Source organism: Narcine bancroftii, chromosome 1, assembly GCF_036971445.1.
Source record: "Narcine bancroftii isolate sNarBan1 chromosome 1, sNarBan1.hap1, whole genome shotgun sequence".
NCBI lineage: Eukaryota > Metazoa > Chordata > Chondrichthyes > Torpediniformes > Narcinidae > Narcine > Narcine bancroftii.
The window spans coordinates 275,980,260-276,001,722 of NC_091469.1; the positions used below are offsets into that span (position 1 = coordinate 275,980,260).

At 37.9% G+C, this 21,463-nt stretch overlaps 1 protein-coding gene across 6 annotated transcripts in view; it reads right to left on the reverse strand.

The window, feature by feature from the left end:
• Window positions 1-18,212, reverse strand: part of chka (choline kinase alpha) — a 53,466-nt gene extending 35,254 nt beyond the window's left edge. Inside the window, exons 1-3 of one of the 6 annotated variants that reach the window (XM_069899704.1) lie at window positions 17,937-18,212; window positions 17,589-17,784; window positions 11,870-11,978 (exon numbers count right to left, since the gene is read on the reverse strand). In XM_069899704.1, the coding sequence (XP_069755805.1) occupies window positions 11,870-11,978; window positions 17,589-17,773 (294 nt within the window). In that variant the 5' untranslated portion in view covers window positions 17,774-17,784; window positions 17,937-18,212. Of the gene's footprint in view, window positions 1-5,519; window positions 5,658-7,676; window positions 7,834-9,467; window positions 9,844-11,214; window positions 11,324-11,416; window positions 11,500-11,869; window positions 11,979-17,588; window positions 17,788-17,936 lie in introns of those variants that run through there. The other 5 variants (XM_069899695.1, XM_069899739.1, XM_069899710.1 and 2 more) reach the window with 5 other exon arrangements.
• Window positions 18,213-21,463: the final 3,251 nt, after the last annotated feature.

The following is a 21,463-nucleotide window of genomic DNA, read 5'->3' on the forward strand; positions in this document are numbered from 1 at the left end:
TTACCATAAACTTAAAGATCCAATTTAAATGGAGAAAAATTAACAATAGCATTTGTTTACAACTGCAGAAGATGCTGCGACATCAGATCAGATACTGTACCGTGAATCGTGTCAGTCACCTGGAAACCAGAGTGCTCAAGGCACGATCGCAAAGGCACGATCGCACGGGCAAGCCTGCAGCAGAGAACATATGCAAGTACAGCCAAGGTGGTACAGAACCCCCATATCACACTCAACTCCACACAGACATTCCTGGAAAGACTCACCATAATTTGTGGCCTGAGATCTGGTTTATAATTATATTTTATAAAAGAAAAGAATCGTATTTCAAAATGTGTTTAAAAATTGTTACCATATATTAGCAAACTAATTTTGTCCAGTCAAATTTAGCTGGGCACCTTTAAATTCTTGCAGAATAGCCCAGCACATTTGATAACATTACGTCAATTGAGTGCACAAAGCAAGAGATTTCCATACACAAAGTAAAGTCATATTACACAACTTCTGTTTAAAAATGCATTGCTCATAGAACAAATAGAACAATTTGAAGCGGTGACTTTTTTGTGTCCAAATTGTAACAATTTCCATACTTAGCATACAGGATTGCAGCCTTGTCCATCAGACATCATACAATTTGAACTCAGAAGAGCAAAAAGGCTACTAGCTTGGATAATTTCTAAGTACTTTCAAGATTTAAAATGAAAGTGAGAAGTGCACACTATGACACTGTTTGTGTGAATGATGGAACACAATGTTCAATGCTGTAATTGAATGGCATGGTTAGGTAGCAGTTGGCACAACGCTGTTAAAGCGCCAAAGTTCGGGACCAGTGTTTGAATCCCACTCTGTCTGTAAGGAGTTTGTATGTTCTCCCCGTGTCCACGTGGAGCTTCCCACCCTTCAAAATGTTCCATGGGTGTAGGACAATTGGGTGGCACAGGCTCGTAGGCCAAAAGGGCCTGTTACCATGTATGTCTAAATTTAATAACAAAGGAAGGTAACAGCAGAATTAATCGTTCAACCTTCACCACTGCACACCAGCCCTTAAAATCACTACAGAAATAGGAATTTGTATGGAAATCTTTCAATTTGCTTTTCAGTAATTTTGGTATAGATTTTAATCATGGCCAATAACACTTTACCCAAGTTATTCAACCTGCCTGTCAGTTCCAGTAAAATCAACGTTAATTATCAGTCAGAGGCAACTGGCACCCAATCAGCCTTGCCCATTCCACTTGATTATGCTGTTCAGTGCCAATCCAATTTTATTTTAGGGAGGCGGGGTGGGGGAAATTAACCTTCTACAACTCCCATGCTTATTGAATGATATGCAGCAAAATGGAGGGAAGGACAATTGATGCATTCCGGCAATATTTCTATTAGTTTAAAAGATTAAATTGGCTATTTTTTAATCCCGACCTTCAGAAAGCAATATTTACATCCCAATGCTTTTACAGTTACACTGAACCTTGGTATTTCAATGTTTTTGACTGCAGGTCTCCAATTAATTCCAACGAATTATTTTTATCCTGTACAGCTGAAGTTTAATTGTTAACCTTGAGCTGAAATCTCTTCATTTCCAAACACATCATAATATTTGCTTCAATTATGCAACCCAGGAGGAAAAGATGGAGAGTCTTAATTTCTTGATTTAGATTTTACACAACAATTAATTGTTCTCTCTAAACGTTTCCACCAACCCCATAATCCTCCTGATAATGGCCACTAAACACATGGTGACCTTGGTGTGGGTGAAACTCCACCATTAATCAATTCCAAAAAAAAAAATCAGCTAATGTCAAATTCACATTCCAACAGGAAAGGCTTGGCAGGGATCCATAAAATAGAAAGTGCTGAAGTCCCTACATGGAATGAACTAATACCTTCACAGATTTGACATTGATTCTGTGATTTGTGTTTTGCACAGACTGTTCATTTGATAAACTGTACAGCAAAACAATGCCTATCCTTTATTATATTATTCCACAATTGAGAATAATTACATAATTAACATACAATTACCAACTCAGATGAAGATATTTGAAAGGAAATGCTACCCAGGACCTCAGTGTAACATAACTCACTCACCCTTCAGGATTGTGGATCAAATCTCATCACACCGCTTCCCCAATCAGTAATCCTCTGCAAGTGCTCAACAAAAACAAAACTTTTTCATCCTGAACAAAGTCTGTGGCACTCCTATCCTATTCCATATTTCAACAGTTAATGACACAAACAATGACATTGTGTTCTACAAGCCATAGAATATATATTTTCATAGTTGAAGTTTCCTCACCTTGAATGTTACAAATATTTATATAGTTTCTCCATGTCTGTCTGCAAGTATCCTAGTTTAAAAGTTAACACTTACCCAAGGCCACTGGAAATAAATCACATGTATTAAATTCATGAGGAGAATAGATGCTGGAAGTGAATTGATCCAAACTTTGATAAATCACAAATATAATGAGTGAGATTATGAACTTTTCCACTTCTCTTTGCAGTTTTTGGTTATCATGCAGCCTGGAAAGAGACTGCATACAGGTACACGATCCTTTATCCGGAACCTTTGGGGGACAGTGTGTTCCGAATTACTGATCTTTCCGATTTCAGAACAAAAGCCAGCTGCCCCAGATTTAAGCCCACCCAAATTGTGCTGCCGTATCCACCACTTCCAGTTGTGCTGCCGTCCCTCTCTCTCTCCCTCCCCCCCCCCCCCCACCACCTGCCCAAGTTGCACTGCCGTCTCTCTCTCTCTCTATCCCTCCCTCCGCTGTACCAGCCCCAGGAAAAAAATGCCAGTTTTTGGAGCTTTCTGGATTTTAGATGTCTGGATAAAGGATTGTGTACCTGTATACAGAACAATTCTTAATGCAAATTACAAAGTAATGCTTTAAATTCGATTATACCATGATTGCACCCAATAGAATCATAACATGGAATACTCCATGCAAAATTCTGTTTTCCAATTGCCCTGAGCCAGCATTAATAAAAGTAGACTTGATGACAAACAATGAGAAGCTACATGAATGCAACATTTTTGAGTATAAAACAACTCATTTATCTATTGGAAGTACAGTAAAACCCCTGTTATCTAGAATTCATGCAACCAGCAAAAAGGGAAATAAATAGAATAAAATAAATAAGAATTTTAATAAAACTTTAAAATTGTAAAATTAATGCTCACTGAATTAACCCATAAACCTTGGGTTAAGATGGGAGCAAATATTCAGCCAGCGGAGGGTCTTGGTCATGCCTTGCTCTTAGCAGCTGTTTGAATAAAGTTGTGTTTGGAAAAGAAAATAGCATCGCCCACGATAAGGAGCTGGTTGATGCCACTTGCTGTTTAGATAACTCTCTTGAAGTGTCACCTTATCCCTGCTTAGCAAGATTCTTTATCTTTCTTAGTATATTATTAAGTTTATTAGAAAGGCATTATCTTGGGGAGGGGGGATTAATTATGATGGCAGCACTGTTAGCCTAGCAGTTAGTACAATGTTGTCACAGCACCAACGACCAGGCTTCAAATTTAAATTTTTTTAAGGTATGGGAATTACCTAACTAAAGTGAACTTTACATAATTAAGGACTACAATACTGATTTTATTTTTTTGTCCAAATTACTTTACATTTTGCAGTCATTTGTCTTTTATCCTTGGTAAGGCATTGTAAGAGTGAGTCTCAAGCAACCGTAAAATTCGCATAGCTGGCCCCTACCAATCCCTGTAGGTGCCGGATACCAGGGGTTTTACTGTATTAACAATACCAGCCAGATCACTTACTAAAACTGATATCTTTCATACTCAAGATCATGTTCTTTAATTACAATTTGTACTATGGGATATCCACAACATGCTCCTAAACATCAATTGTTCAATAAAAATACTGGATACTTTTGTTATTAGTCAAAACCAGGATATAATTGCATTAAAACTTCATGTTACAATGCATTTTGAAGTTTACTTTTAAAACCATTACCATTGATGGTAATTACGTCAAAAATTCTGCAAGTATTAAGAAGAATGCACACAGTAATTCAGTGACAAAATGGATTTTTATAAAATGGAGCTAAAATTCTACATTGAATGTTCTTTTATAACTTTTTAAATCCTTTTCTAGCTTTACATTATTTTTTGAGACTTAATGTCCATTAAATAATAAACCTGGCACATTCCATTTTAAACTCTATAAGTACATGCAATATCAAGTGATGTACAAGCCAAATATACATGGATGATTCCTAGTTAAATCTCACACTCTGCTGAGACTTCAAACATTGAATTGAGCAGTGTCTCAGATTACCTTTTAAGTGATGGAAGGAATGGTTCAATTTGGAAGTGTAGATGATCGGAGGTGGAAATTAACTAGCTCATCCAGAAGTGGTTTTGAAGATACTGTATGTAAGCAATGGTAAGCCTCAGAATCAGACTTCACCACAAAAAGCATCTACCATTCTTCAGGACACACAGCCTTCATTTGCTACAAAGGCACATATGATAAACTGCTGGAGGAACTCAGCTGTTCTAACAGTATGTGGGTGGGAGTTGGCTGGAGAGATTGAGATGGAATTGTCAATGTTCAGGATGAGGCCTTGCATTGGGACTGAATAGAGAGGGAAGATAGCCAGTCTAAAGAGGAGGGGAGAGACAGGTGCCACAATTGTGCGACTCATCGCAAACTGCAGTAACAGCACCTCATTCTGCTAAGGCAGTCCACAACCCAATGGTTATAAACACTGAATTTTCCTTTTCTGGTAACCTCCTCTATCCCTACCTTTCTCTCCCCATCCAATTTTGCTCCAGATTCCAGTATCTGCAGCTTCTCGTGTCTACATAAATAATGGAGTCATGGAACCCCACCCATGTTAGCAGGTAAGGGAATTGGAGAAAAAGTCATTTTCTACAGGGTGAACTTCTGAATGTTTGTTTAACAAAACCATATTGGCAACAAGTTAAAGAAAATTATCTTAGTTATTTTCTAATCAAATTTGGGTTGAATTGCAAACCAAAAATTCTAAAACTCTTTTTAAGTGTTCCATTACTGAAGGGCAAGAGGGAAAACTACAAATATGAGACTTTGCCACCTTATCCGCAATTCAAGAAATTCAATGCTGTTGACGAACAGACAGCGAGAGCAAAACATTTATTAAACCTTAAAAGTCAAAAGTTTTTGGATGATTTCTATCATTATTCTAAATATGCTCAAAATATTATATATCCATTATGATTTTACACATTGATTTTTAAAAAAATTTTCTGAGGGGTATTTTTACACAAGAAAGCTTTTTCCTTTTTCCATATCCATCCACACCAATGTAATGAGTAGCAGGGCAGCAACCACTTCGTTCCATACCTCATTCACACTTTATGAAAGGAAACACTATAGAACTGGATTAAACATGAAGTTCTTTGTTTATAAATGTTTAAATTGTGTCCTCCACTGAACAATTTTGTTTCCCATTTATACCTGTAACCCCAATAACTAAGAAGAGATATTCACTGAAAGGAAATGAGAACACACCTCATAGAATTCAAAGCATACAGCAAACTTCAGGTAAATTGAAAAATATAAATGTGCTCTCATACAATTAGAACCGCAATCATACATGCCACGTCATGTCAGTGTTGGCACATTAAGTTCTGTTACCATCCAGATTTTCTGCAGAGACAAAACAGAAAAACTTGTAGAATACTCACTACATGATTCCATTGAGAATGCAATCACAAGTATTGACATGAAATTGAATATGGAGCTGCAATTATGAAGTTTTGGTGCAGTGACTTATTATTAAAAACCTAAGACTAAATAAAGGTTTTAAGATACATAACTTTACAAACCTGTTACAAGACTCAATTGAAATTTACAGAATTAATTCACTCCATGAAACCAGTTTCAATAGCCAATTATCAGTACCGGTAATCAAATTATCAGTACTGGTAATCAGTTAAATTTAAAATCGTCATTACTTTCCAAAAAAAATTCCACCATCATTAAACCCAAAATATGCCCGAAGTCCTCAACAAATCAGGCAGCATCTGTGGAAAATTTCTGGTCTGGGATAGAGAAAATTTTTTTATAATTATTTATTTATTTTTTAAAAACGGTGTCTTCAGAACACTCGAAATAATGGGGGATTAGCCCTACCTTATTTCTGTTTTTACTACTAGGAAACATAAGAAATGTGTTACTTTTGTTGCAATGTGAAAAGACAGATGAATATCCTAATTGGATTGAGATGGAGTTGAAATCTCTCAGGAATATCTCCCCATGTATTAGGGTCATCTTTATCCATCTCTCTTCAAAAATTAACAAAGAACTTAACAATTGCACATAGATTGAAGATCTGGAATCAATTCCGATAATTTTTTGACTTACGGGATTTATAGTTAGAAGTCCTACAATATCTAATATTTATTTCAACCAGCTATTTTAGATGCCAGTTTTTAAGAATGGAATTTTTTTTGGTATTAATAGCTTTAAAGATTTTTTATGCAACAACATTTTATATCTCTTCAACAATTGGAGATGATATTTAACCTATCAATAGGCATTATTTCAGATACTATCAAATTCGACATTTTGTTCGTTCTAAGCTTTTTAACATTTCCTTTGCTGCCTGACCCAAATTTTAAATTGATGAACTCTGTGCTATAATTTACTCATAAAGCCATGATATCTGCTTTATGAAAGCAATTTCTTTCAATGAAATTAAAACTGAATTGGAGATTGATCTGAATATCTTTCTCAGAAGAATGGACTTGAGTTTTAGGCCTGATTGAACACTGGGCATAGTTTTATTCAAGTGCTACATTTCTCCAAAGTCAAACTTGCTCAAATTCATTCTGATATTAGTTTACTTTGTGACAAATGTAAACTATTTGATGCCTCTTTGTTACAGACATTTTGGACTTGCCCTAATTTGCAAAAATATTGGACTGACATTTTTAGAACTTTTTCAACCATATTTAGGATCACTTCAGATCCATGTCCGGTAATTGCACTATTTGGTTTTTCTAAAGATATAAATATTATTTTATATTCAAAGGCAAGTTCTAGCATTCTCCACTATTAGCAAGAAGAGCAATTCTATTAAAATGCAAAGATGAGTTCCCACCTACACATAATCAACAGTTATTAGATACTATGTCCTTTCTCAATCTGGAGAAAATTAGGCATAATGTCACAAAAAAACAAGATTTTTTTTGATATGACAGGCCAATTTATAGCTCACTTCCATAATTTGACTAATTAGGTGCCATGATGAATGTCACTGGGTGTACTTGTTTGGATCCCCTGAGACCACTTGTTCAGAATTAACAGGACTTATAATATGAATTTTAACCTTGATTGTTGTAGGTTTGAATTTTTTTCTTTTCATTTTTTCTTATTTACCTCTTACAATATTGTATGTATTATCATTGATTAGATTTAGAATTAAGTAGTATTGCTACTGTACCACGTTATTATTTGTAAATCTGCAAAGGTAACATTGCAATTGATTTACTGCTTTTTGTTTTTCTGACAAATCTCAATAAAAATAATTTTAAAAGAAAAAAAGGGACTATTTTATAAATGCCATTGAAGAGCCTCAGACCCAAACATTTAGTCACTTTCTACAGATGCTACTTGAACTGCTGAGTGTTTCCAGCTTTTAAATTTCTTTTATATTTCAAGCACCTGAAATTTTTGATTTTTATTAAAGCCAGGCTTCTTCCCGGTTATTCTTATATACATTCAGCTGGGCTAAGGTACAAATATTCCATTGACAGGCTTGGACATGGGTTTGAGAACAGTGTGTTTCATAATGTGAACTTGCGTTATTTCAACTTGTGTAGAATTCGAGGATTAAGAGTTTTCCATAAATATTCATGTACTACAAATGAAGACCAAAAAAAAGTATTTATTCACTTGGGCACATACTAGACCTTGAAATTGTAATTTCCTTGGTATAATTTTTTGCAGCAATCTGGAGTAAAATTAACATTCTTGCAAGCATGATGGAAATGTTTTTTTATTAATACTGGCATGCATGTACAACTTTTTCCTCACAAAGCTTTCCTGTCCTATTACACTTGCTGGGTGATTCCTTCTATCTTATTTCTACAATACATGGATATTTTTGTCAACATGGTCCATTCCAAATGATTGGAAGTTGGTGTTCATAAGATCTATGCTTCATCTAAAACAAAACATTTTCTTTCAACTGATATGTTGAGCAAGGTTTCTAATGAACAATCAGTTCAAATAACATTGATATACCTTGTGCTAAACGTTTTTGAAAGTTTCACATGGCAATTTCTACCACGTAAAAAAATAGGCACACAATTCTGGTGCTTTGAATTGAAATTATATTTTTGAAGCTATCAATTAAGAAGCAACACCAGCCAAATCATAAGTTGAAATATTATCAGGAATTGTATGATAAAAGCTCAATTTGGAGCAATTTTTTTTAAAAGTTGCCAGAGCACAGCAAAAAGCGCTGTAGATTTTTATTTTTAAGTACTGATCAATATTGCACTCAAAAAGAATAAAGTGTAATGATTACACTTGCACATGCCCTCCGGGCTAATTATCAAGATCTTTTTCTTGTATATGAAATAGGTAAAATTGCAAGATACAAATATCGACATTTTGAATTGTAACTTAAGTAACTTTTCTATTATTAGCTTTTTTTGATGTCTATATCTTAAAGTCCCAAATAAATCACAAATTAGAATCAAGAAAAATAGTTCTCTCAATTCTGTTCTCCCCCACCCCGAGAAAATATCAACTATTTTCAACATCATAATCGTCACAATACCCAAGATATCAATAAATATCAACTGTTCCACATCACAGTAGATTTTCAAGCTCTTAAATAAAGTCCGCAATTTGATTAAAAAGTCTGCTTAATGAAAATGCCAAATGTCAGCAAATTAGTATTTTCTTTGATATTTTCTGACCTGGCTGCTCTGTAAAATCATATATGATTGCAGTCTAAACAGTGCAGTCTCATTTCTTCTCTTGGGCTTTTGTTAAGGGGTGGGGTTTGGAGTTTTTACTACGATCATGTATAATTGATACTAATATCTGTTTACTGTATTTTGCATCTGGCTATGATAACATGTGTGAAAAAAAATACAATTTACAAAAAAAAATGCAGTCCATGATTGAAATCAAAGCCAAAACATTACAGATTCATAGCATCAATTTAAGGCCTGCAATATTTAACAGCCTTCATCAATTCAAATTATTTACGTTAATAGGTCATCTCAATAAAACCACCCTTTGCAGGAACTTGCACATTTTCTTACTAATAACCCTTGTTCCTTTGAGTACCTCAGGTACATGGCAATGGTCTTGAAACGTGATACAATGAACATTCACCTCGGGTTAATATACAAGAATAGATTGATGGTAGATGCTAGCAGAGCAGATCAAGATCACAAATTGAGCAAGTTTGGGTCATTAAAATTTCTTAAGGGGTACCTTTTTGTCTGACGGAGGAATCAAGAACAATGAAGTACATTCAAACTTGGAAATGGGTCACCCAGGGATCAATTTAAGACTAGTTCTCACAAAGTTCACTGGAACTCTCTTCTCAGAAATGGATGTTGAGGGTGCATCAATTCAATCCCCGCATGAAAACAGTATTTTGGAACTGGTAAATTCAGAATTAATTAACAGAAAATGAATCAATGTTCCAAGCTAGAACATGCACAGAATTGACAAATAATTCAATTTCTTCAACAGCCTATTTCAAGTGAAGAGGTTGGTTTCTACCATTTAAGACTTGTGCTACTAGTCTGAAAGGGCTTGCATATTATCTCAGTGAATTAAATGTCACACATAAATTTACTAGTCTACTCACAAATCAAGGAAGGGGCATCATTATCAAATTTCTTCAACTGTAGTAAAGGATCAATTATTATCATCATAATACCTTTGAACCTTGTGCAGACTTAAATGTTTTTGTCATACAGCATGAGATAAAACATAACAATGTTACTAATTTAGATGACAGATTTGTTTAAAAACAAATCACTTGAAGAAACTAAAAATGTTCTATTTTAAAAAGACAGCTTGTTCAAAACAATGTACAAAGAATAAATGCTCAAAAGTTTATTTTCTAAAAAAAACAAAATCCATTGACTGAAGCCTGAGCAGAGCATTACTTCTTCTAAGTGGGAAAAGAAAAAGTTGAATAATATACCAGAGGTAGTTTTAATTAATTTTTATCTTATCAATACTAAAAAAAATTAATTTCAGTGTATCATTGCATTTCAAAATTAACTAGATCACAAATTTGGGATACATTAGGTTTACAGAAGCCCAAATACAATAATCCCCCCCTTATCCTCAGGGGATATGTTGCAAGATCCCCAGCAGATGCCTGAAACTGCGGATAGTACCGAACCCTATATAGGGTATCTGCCGCTTAACATCCACGATACATTCTGTGAAATTGGGCGCTATGTGGATGTTGTGCGAACACTATATTATGTGCTTAGCAAAGCTATATGGGATACTGTAATCTTTTTATTTGTAAGGAGGGATCAGTGTGGGGACCGACACAGGGCTGTGGGGAGAGGGCAGGGCAGTGAGATTAGAGTGGGGAAAGAGCAGGACAGTGCGATCCGTGTGGGTACTGATACAGGGCTGTGGGGAGAGTGGGAGGCAGTCGGATCAGTTTTGGACCACAGGTAACTGAAACAATGGATAGGGGGGGTTACCACTGTAATGCAATTGTTCCATCAGTGTTTGAAATGGTCATTTATAGGGATCAAGGGTACCTCAAAATATTGTTTGGCTTAGAAGACTTGAATGTATAACAGACTATAGATCATTTTAACCTACAAGTTGAACATTCAAAATCATCTCAAATTGCATCTGTTTGTATTAGCTCTCAATTGCAAGGCAAACACTGAAAGTCAACAGCAATTGCACTTCCTGAAATTATTAACTACTGTAGCAAAATACAAAGGCCATAAGATAGTCAAATCATCTTCACTGATGACACATATTTATCCAAGGACAAGTGCATGGCCATTAGAAAAGTCTTAAATACTAGTGAGTTTAACAGAGAAGACTAAAATGTATAATCCTATCTTTTTACCATTTGTGAGAGGTGCCTCGTCTAAATTCTTGAAACATTTTGAAATGGGTGTTTGATTTAAAGAACATGAAATAAGCTAAACGACCTGAACTTTGAATAGCCAATAGGTGATATGCCTACCAGTTTCCAGTAATCAAAATAGTGATTTTACAGTACTTTATAAGTATTTCCATGATTAATGTTTCAGTTATCTGCAGAGTAAGTGGTCATTTTCATTTGTACACTTTTTCTGAAAATAAACAAAATTCTTATTAGCTATACTTTTTAATTCATATTAATTATTAAATGTTTAAAGCCTTTACATCAGTTCAGGTTACATTACCATTTAACACCTTCCTTCCAATCAATGGATAATGAAACATTGAATGTCACACAAATTTATTATTTTGTTATCTACGTTTCATGGCTAAAGGAGTAAAAAAAACACATCCAAGTTATTAGGCGTATTTTTTGATTAAGTTTTAACGGCACTTAGCTTGGCTCAATTAACAAAAGAACTACAATGGATATCACATAAAACATTCATTCCAATTTTATAGATGAAAGTTACTTGCTCTTTCTCAGAATCAAGCACAAGTTAGTTTGCACAAATTAACATGCTTAAAAGTTCCATTGTTTATACAGAATGGCTTGAATTCACATGCTATCACATGACCAAAATTAAAATTATTAAAAGTATTCAATCACCTACTCTATTATAATGTAAAACTACTTAAGCATTTTTTTTAAAAACTCTTAACAATTAAATATCCTCACTCAAGAAACCCAATCTCACCTGAAGAATCGCTCCATACAATCGAAGGAGAACACAGCGTGGTTCATCCTTGACACAGCTTTTAGTTTCAGGTAATGAGCACAGAAAAAGGAGATTACTAAGGCCACCCCTGAAAATCAATCAGAAAAATAAATACAAATAATGATTAGCACATTTATTAAAAATGAAACAGTAAATATTTTCATCAAATTAGTTTTAAAAATCTTAGTTATTTATATAGTCACTGCAAATTCAGAATGGGATAGTTATTCCAGAAAATGGCCTAGTTGCTTCACGTAGAATTTCAGGACACCGATGCTAATTCTTTTTTAGGCAAGAAGCAGATCTATCGTAATAAAAGGCCATCTTTAGGAATCTTTATGATTTCACATGACATCTGAGCCATTTGAGGTTTATTTTAATGAATCTGCACCAAGTAATTATTTGCTTCTTTGCTTCCAGTTTGTGAGAATTATTTAGAGTGTGATTGCATTTAATGGCATTTAGAAAATATCAATACAATTCAAGAGAGTCAACATCAAATTTTCCTTATTGTTAATTGCAGAGTACTAAGGATACCAACAGATGTATTATATTTGGACTTTTCAGAAGGCCATCAATAAAGTACTACACAAGAAGTTATAAAACATTAGATCACATGAAACTCATAAATCATTCAATTGTGTAGCAATTCACTGTTCAGGGACTTAGGTTTGCTTCTGACCTTGGGAGCTATCTGTGGGATACACTATCAAGAATTTAGAAGAACAGATGATAATCTCACTGAAATCTTTCAAAATTCTAACAGGGATAACATTTCCCTGGGGACAGTCACAAAATATGTGGTTGGTCATTAATGACTAATATCTGAAGAACTTTCTTCATCTAGATCTAAATCCATTTTGGAGTTCTTTGCCCGAGAGGGTCATGAGACAGGCACTATTAATAATCAAGGCAGATCAAAGGTATTTTTTGGTTAAAACAAATAAACAGGTTTATTGTTGGAAAGTACAGCCAAGAGAAAAGATGAGCAATGATCTTAGTGTCATCATACCAAGCACAAGGGGCCACTGGCTTAGCCCTGCTTCCATGTATCCATCAAGAAGACATACAGCATGGAAACAGGCACTTCAGCTTCAAGACCTATCTAAGTTATCCTATTCTATCCCCAACAACTCTTTCGAGATTCACCCCATCCACTTATACTCAACAATTTACAGTCGCCAATTAATTGGCACATCACTGAGATGTGGGAGGAACCCCATGCACTGATTGGGTATATTTTAAATTTAATTTAGACATCGAGCATGGTATCAGGCCCTCTTGGCCCATGAGCCCATGCACCCAATTAACCACCGACCCAGATACATTTTGAACAGTGGGAGGAAACTGAAGCTCCTGGAGGAACCCCATGCAGACACGAGGAGAATATATAAACTCCTTACAAAAAGCGCCAGATTCAAACCCAGGTCACTGGTGCCAGAACAGTGTTGTGCTAACCGCTACACTAACAGTGGCACCCCCAAAATGTACTAACTACACACAGAGAGCACCCAAGGTCAGGATCTGATTCAGTTTCAGGAACTATGAACCCCTTTCAGAAGGACTGGAGTGAGACCTCCATTTCAGCCCAGCCACCCTTCCCCCCCCCCCACACCCCTTTCTCCCATCCTGCTGATACTCCTGTGGAGGGGTGTGGGGGGGGGGGGTGGCTGGGCTGAAATGGAGTCTCACTCCAGTCCTTCTGAAAGGTGATTCAGGCTGCTTTCAAGTGAGTCTGCATTTTGTCATGGAATCGAGGACTCATCCCCAGTACTGACTTGACATGGGCCTTTTAATTTTTTTTTAAAAAACATCACTGATATTCATACAAAATTTTAAATGATTAATTTAAATAACTCAAAATCAATTTAGTTGAAGATACAAACCCTTAATGAATAGACTTTAAAAAGCCTCATAGCTGCCATAATGAATACCTAAATTTTTATTGGACTGTAGCATAGCGGAAAGTTAATTTATACTCTATTTGTATCCAAATTGAAGTGTTTCCGACTAGATGGTAATAGTGGTCCTACAGTTAAATTCAGTAAAGTAGATCAATTTTTGTGATGCCAAATTTGCTATGTGAAAAATGTCAAACACATTGAAATGGACAAAATTCTTAGGTTAGGGTGATGTTTCTTCTTACTGCGACATCCACAGTAGTGACACTGTTGCAAAATAAGGCTTTGGCAATTCAAGATAAAGGAAGAGAGTCTAGATATTTCTACCAAAAAAGTTGGTGCAACCTCATTCATCAAATATATTCAAGCAGAGATCAATAGATTATTACATCAGGAGAATTCAGTGACACAATGTTAGTGCAAGGTGGCACGAATGTAAAAGATCAACAATTATCTGGCAGTGGCCAAAATGCCTACTTCGGCTTTTACTTTTTAATCTCCATGCCAGAATTAAGGGAAGGAAAATCAACAATTACTATTCTTTATCTGGCAACCCCTGTGGGAATTGAACAGTGTGCATGCTTAATGAGGTCAGAAGCCTCCTCAGCTGCAATCATCCTTAAAGTTAAAAAGCTTGCCAAATATGTATTTTAAACAAAGGCCAATTGGTTAGATGCCAGAAAGCTCTCTAAGCCAATTTAACTGCATCAGCAACAAAGGAAAAGCTTCAAGATCAAATAGAAGACTAAAAACTGTACAAGAAAAGAACTTTACAAAAATTGTCACAGTCACCCTTAACTGGATTTAAGATTGAACAATGTAAAATATTTTAGTTTTGTCTCAGACCAAAGTAATTGGTAGAGCTACATAAAATTTGAATTAATATTTTATATCTTGAATTCAGTGAAATACATGTCATTTGAAAATGTTGTTTTAGTTATGTCTTTTGAAATACAAAACACCAAATATGCATTCTGTATTCAAGCCAAGTCTCACTGAAGACAAACAACTTGCTTAAAAATACACCAGACGACATTTCTCCTCCCCTCCAAACAAATCCCAAGATTTTACCTGCACTATGTCAATTGGTTTTTCAACCTGTTACTGAAACGTCAAGCTCTTATCAATTTGTACATATTAATATTTAAAATGAGACAGCTCTTCGTTTGATAGAATTAAAATAATTTATTAAAAAAGAAAAACAAACAGTAGAGCTGCAGTTGTTTATTGTATAAAGGGTGCCAGTCAAATGGCACTTGTGCACATCCATTCAAGTTCCTCAAACATTTACCAAAAAGCATCTTATGGGGACAGATATCATGCTAAGGTATTGCATCAAAGGGCTTCTTCAACTGCAAGTAGATAACATCCATCAACCCCAATCTCTCTTCCCCATTTATTGAGTCTACTTGCTCAAATAGCTCCAATAAATAACCCAAAGCACAGAATCTGAATACCATGTTGCTTTTTATTAGCTCCTGCCCCTTCAAATAGGTAGCACTCTTTCCTCTTGTTCTTCTTCCTGCTCCCTTTTATTTGTGTTTCTGATTCCTTTCTTGTCACTCTAAATTAAGGCTTTTTGGCACAAAACATTTGACTGCCGATAATCTGCCTGACCTGCTGAGATTAAATGTTTTTTTTAAATTTAGACATACAGCACGGTTACATGCCATTTTAACCCACAAGTCCATGCCACCCAATTAACCTACACCTCCCAGTACATTTCAAACAGTGGGAGGAAACCTAAGCCCCTGTGTGGGGAAAACACACATAGACCCAGGGAGAACATAATAACTGCTTACAGGCAAGATGGGATTTAAACCCCAGTCCAGATTGCTGGTGCTGTAAAGGCACTGCACTAACCACTATACTAACCATGCCACCCCTATGCCAACTGTGCCACCCTCATTCTCCAGCACTTTGTGAATTGCCTCAGTTTTCCATCTGCAGTCATTCTGGTTTGCCTTATTCGCTTTGGTTTCTGTGGTCAACTTTATTTAAACTCTAATTTTGTGGTGCATCATTTAACGAAGAAGAGAACTCAACATATGCTTGTTTCACAAAATTAGAGGCAATTGCAGCTTTGCGGAAGAGCACAATAGAACAGTGAACTGTAATTCATTGGGCAATTGACTTTCCAATGGGAATAATTAATGTTGTAACTACAAGGCAAAAGAACTGAATGTTGACTCGAACTATAATATCAAAACAATTATTGATCTTCTCCCAAATAATGCATTTCTAATTTTATATAATTAAGTTTCATTGCGAGAAAAAGAATCTAGTTAATGTTGCATGTTAACAAAACCTTTATGACCTGTAAATCCAATGGTCTCAACACTGGTGCTCTAACAGATATAACTACCAAGGACAGAGGCATACAAATCCATTTTTATTCCCACTGCTGGATTTTGCTGCAATGTTTTAACCTTAGCGGTCAATATAAATTTTCCAGAATCAACGTTGAGCATTTTAAGTAAGTATTTTTTAAATTCCAATGATAAATTGAGTCTTAGAGTCAAATTACGAGTTTGAATTCAGCTTTCATCTATTGAATATCTGAGATTGAGAAATGAAGAGATTAAAGGGATGGAGACAGAGTTCAACTATTCAAGACCAAAATTAAGCAGTACATTTTCACGAGAAAGCTTGTTGCTATTTAGGCTTCTCAAAAGGTGATGGTTCGGCCCATTTTTAGTGATCAGACCATACACACACACAAAAAACCACATCGATTTTATTTTCCCCAAGGGCGATCATGGATAAGAGAGCACAGTAGAGCTGTTTTTCAATTAAGATCTCATTAAAAGTCCTGTACGATGTTCCTACCCACCAAGACCATACCGAAACATCCATGGCTTCCACTGCAAAAGAAGAGCTCGGTTGGCGAGGCAGTTCGCGGAACCAGGGTTCGAGCCCCGCGCTGCTGTCACCGAGGAGTGTGTCCTTCTCCCCATGTCTGCGTGGGGTTTCCTCCCATCGTTCAAAACGTAGCCGGGGGGGGGGTAAGTTAAAGTGCTGGAAATGGGACTGAAATGGTCCACATGAAACAAATGCTCGCATCTCAAATTTAGTGATCTTATTCCCCAATTCGTATTTTATATCCTCATTTGTTTCAATACCCTATGACCCCCCCCCCCATAAAACGGTTCCTTTCAAAGTGAAATGAACGATCTTAAATGCGGAAGTTCATGTGCAAACTACTTCAAATCTCGGAGCAATTCGGAACCAAAAAAAAGGTTGTTAATCAACAGAGGATTAAATACAACTCATTTGAAATCGCGCATTATAGTTCAGACCCTCTCGGTCAGATTTCATAGTTCCATTTTACTTTTCATGAACCCAGTTATCACACACCAGTCCCCACCCCCTACATGTCTGCGTGGGCAAAAAAAAACCCCGGAGTCTGGTCGATTGCCCCAGACCTTTTTGTACTTTTAATCTTTCTTTCCCGTCCTATTATCTTCTCCCCACCCACCCCCAACCCAGCTCCGCGCTGTTTATTGTTTGAAAGTCGCAACCAAGCTGTGCCTCTGGGTAGAGATCGTCCTCACTGCTTTCGGTCTGAAGACTCCATCTTTACTGAGCTCCATCACTCGTGGAGAGAAGCGGAGCTTCCATTTTTAATCAACCCGTCTGGAGAACAAATGTTTTTGTGCTTTTCACATCCTCGGTCAGGAATTCAGCTTCTTTCCGTCCCGGTAAAGTCCTTTTTTAGAAAAATAAGTTGCAAAATCCCCCCCCCCCCGTGTTTTTTTTAAACTTTGTCTTTCGATACACACACACACAACACAAACCTGATGACACTAATTTGGAATTCCTCCTCCGCCAAGGTTTTCCAAGCGCCTCGCAGAAATTCTTTGCACCACAGATAAGCTTTGTGGCTGGTCTGTTGGTCGGGGGCGCCCTGCTTTCCCGATTTGTAATCGGTGGCTTCTTCGTGCTGGACGGGGATCCTGGTCTGGGCGATGAAGAGCCCCATCCCTGTCGTACCTGCTGCGTGGGAGAAATAGGTTTTCATTTGCACCGACCAGAGCTCGGGGGAGGGGGACGGGGACAAAAGCTACAATTCTTAGACACCACCAGCAGCGTCAGGAAACTCAGTGGGAATGACAGAAGAAAAAAAAGAGAGGAAAATGGCAAACCTGATCGAAGCAACCCACGACTGACAGGAGGAGCTAGCACTCTGGGAGGGTACTCAAAATCCTTTCCCAGCTCAATCCAGAAAGATCAGTTTCAGGATCAAGCGTAAATGCCTATGGAATAAAAATATATTATCTGCCCCACTTTAAAGGATCGGTGCTTCTAATGACTGAGAACGATATTGCATCAACTCGCCGCTCTGAGCACGGACCCCGCTGTACACGATAATGGGACAAAGGTGCAAAGGAATAAATCCCCTCCGTGACGTGTTAGACTGAGTGTCCTGATTGGAATCGGAGTCTGGTCCCGCCCCGCCCCTGCCCGTCCAATCCTTCGCCCCGCTTCTGCCCGTCCAATCCCTCGCCCCGCCCCTGCCCGTCCAATCCTTCGCCCCGCCTCTGCCCGTCCAATCCTTCGCCCCGCCTCTGCCCGTCCAATCCTTCGCCCCGCCTCTGTCCGTCCAATCCTTCGCCCCGCCTCTGCCCGTCCAATCCTTCGCCCCGCCTCTGCCCGTCCAATCCTTCGCCCCGCCCCTGCCCGTCCAATCCCTCGCCCCGCCCCTGTCCGTCCAATCCTTCGCCCCTCCCCTGCCCGTCCACTCCCTCGCCCCGCCCCTGCTCGCCCAATCCTTCGCCCCGCCTCTGCCCGTCCAATCCTTCGCCCCGCGGAGAAATTTCCAATACTTGGCGTCCACGGGCGAACGACGGGTCTGCTCTGCATTTTTTATCACTTATTTTTTTTCTTTACCTATTAATCTTTGTTCGCTTCCTCCGCCAATCATTTCATGTACATATAAAGCGTAAATCAACCTATTTGAGTTTCCTTTAGAATTCAGTCCTTGGGGTTTTTCCAGACCCCCACCCCAAAAAAACTGCAGTTGGAAATTTGGGAAGAAAACAAATGGGTAAGCATTGATAGAGCACCTTCATCAAACACGCCAGAGTGGGATTTTGGCAAAATCAGAGTTAAAAATGCAGATGTGGAATATGCGGAATGCTGAGAAAAAACCCAACTGGTCAGGTGGATTTCAGATTTATTGTCAGTACAGATATGACATCACATACCACCCTGAGGTTCTTTTTTTTTGCAGGCAAAGCAGAATTAACCACTTATTCGCACTGCAAAAAAACTGCATAAAGCATACATGTAAACAAATAAAGAACTGTAAACAGACAACAAATGTAAACAAGCTGCAATACAGAATTTTAAAAATCAATAAAAGTGCACAATGTAAGAGTTAGTAATGAGTCTCTAATGGTGGAGGGGGAGCAGCTGTTCCTGAACTTGGCGGCATGAGTCTTGTGGCACCTTGACCTCTTTCCTGATGGCAGCAGCAAGAACAGAGCATGTGTACTGGGTGGTATGGATCCTTGATGATTGCTGTTGCTCTCCGATGTCAGTGTTCCCTGTTGATGTTCTCGATTGTGGGGAGGGTTTCGCCTGTGATGTCCTAGGCTGAGTCCACTACCTTTTGCAGAGCTTTTCGAACAGAGGTATTACTGTCCCCATACCAGACCATGATGCAGCCGGTCAGCACACTTGCCACTACACACCTGTAGAAATTTGCCAGGGTTTCATGTGTCATACCAACCCTTTGCAAACTCCTGCTGAAGTAGAGGCGCTGTGGTGCTTTCTTCATGATACCTTTAGTGTGTTCTGTCCAGGAAAGATCCCCTGAGATAGTGTCTCCCAAGACCACTGGATTCTAAACTTCTGGCTTTCCCATCCTGAGGTCAACAATCAGATCCTTAAGTTTGGTGACATTGAGTGGAAGTTTGCTGCTGGTGTACCTTTCCTGGAGGCTGACTCGCCACCTTCCTTTGTACAACCCACTGCAGTGGTATCATTAGCCAATTTATAGATGGTGTTATTGACTTGACTTGATTTTCGTACCAAGCCACACAGTGTAAAGTGAGCAAAGTAGGGAGCTAAAAACACAGCCCTGTGGTGCTCCTTTATTGATAGAACAATGAAAGTGAAACAAAGGTTTTTATGTTTTGGTTGACAGCTCTTTGACGGAAGTGGGAAAGTTAGAAAACAATAGAGTTTGATATTGCAGGAGACATAGGAAAGGCAAAATAAATATCTTTACTAGAGTGAAAGGTTAAGTGAGGTTACATTTTAGAGATTGTCTGATTGATGAGTAAATGGGACAGTTGGAGAGAGAGAAAGAGATGATGAACTAAAACCAAGAAATGAGGGCAGCCAGACTGAGAATATAAACAAATGAACAAAAAAAAAGTTACAAAACGCAGCACCGAAAGATATGGCCAGCAGTTTAACGTAATAAAGGGGAGTATAAAAAAAAAGAGTCACTATCTCAGATAGATGGTTTAGAGCAGAAATGATGCAGAGAGAGAGAGAAATAGCTGGAGCAAGACAAAAGATGAGGTCACACAGGAGACTCTAGATGCTCAAGTTTGGAGCAAGAAACAATTGCCAGAGGAATGTTGCAGGCTGAACTGTTGATCAAGTCTTGACCCAGAATTCCTCCAGAAGATTGTTTGTTGCTCCAGAAGATGAGGTGCCTTAAACTAATGCTGTGCCTCAATATAACAGTGCAGGTGGCCACAGACACCAGAGAAGGAGTTGGATGTGGAATTAAAGAGACAAACAATAGTAATCTCTGAATTGCCTTGACTGAAAATTGGTGCTGTGCAAACCAATCACCTAATCTGATCTGGTTTCTATTCTACATTTGTAACAAAGAAGGTTATGTGCATAATTACCATAGGATGTCCTTCAAAACTTTAACCTGCACAAGAAAATATCTGTGGGCAAAACTCTTGTAACTGACTGATGAAACAAACACATATTTAAAGTGGGTATCAAAGATGCAACTGTAGCGGCGGCTACACTGCTCCTGCAATAACACACGCAACCAGACAGTTTGAGCTCAGTGACCAGGCTAGTTTATTGCAGGCTGCTGGGCTGCACTTATACTCCCAGCCCGGAACTGGCTGAGAACCGCGCTGGAGGGCACTGACGTCACCCGGCTATCATTTGGTCCCCAAGCGCGGGTTTCTGAGCCCCGAGCTGGAAGGAAGGGAAATCCCGACGGCACCATTTTGGCCGGCTGCTCCGCTGTGTGGCTGGTTCGCCTGCCTTGTGGTGAGCCACCACACAACCATGATTGTGCATCCCTCCTTTGATGTCATCCCTGCAATACATGTTGCCACAACTGCATAAATGAGTTTGCTAACAGTCTCAGCTGTGAAGATATGAAGAAGGGATTCACTGCAGTTTTTTTTTCCATTTATGGAAACTTAGTTCAGCGGTCATAGACTTGCACAGCACAGAAAAAATGCCATTCAGCCCACCAAATACATTCCAACTATTGCAATCATCTATACTAATACCATTTACCTGCATCAGGTTGGTAATCTTCCATGTGTCAGTCCACATTTTATTGAATAGACTTTTGTAAAAGTTGCCCCTTAATAAGCTGTGTACATCTTGTCAAAGAATGGTGAACACACCAAGTAAGAAACAAGGAGGTGGTGCCTATTCAATAATATTCCTGATTTAT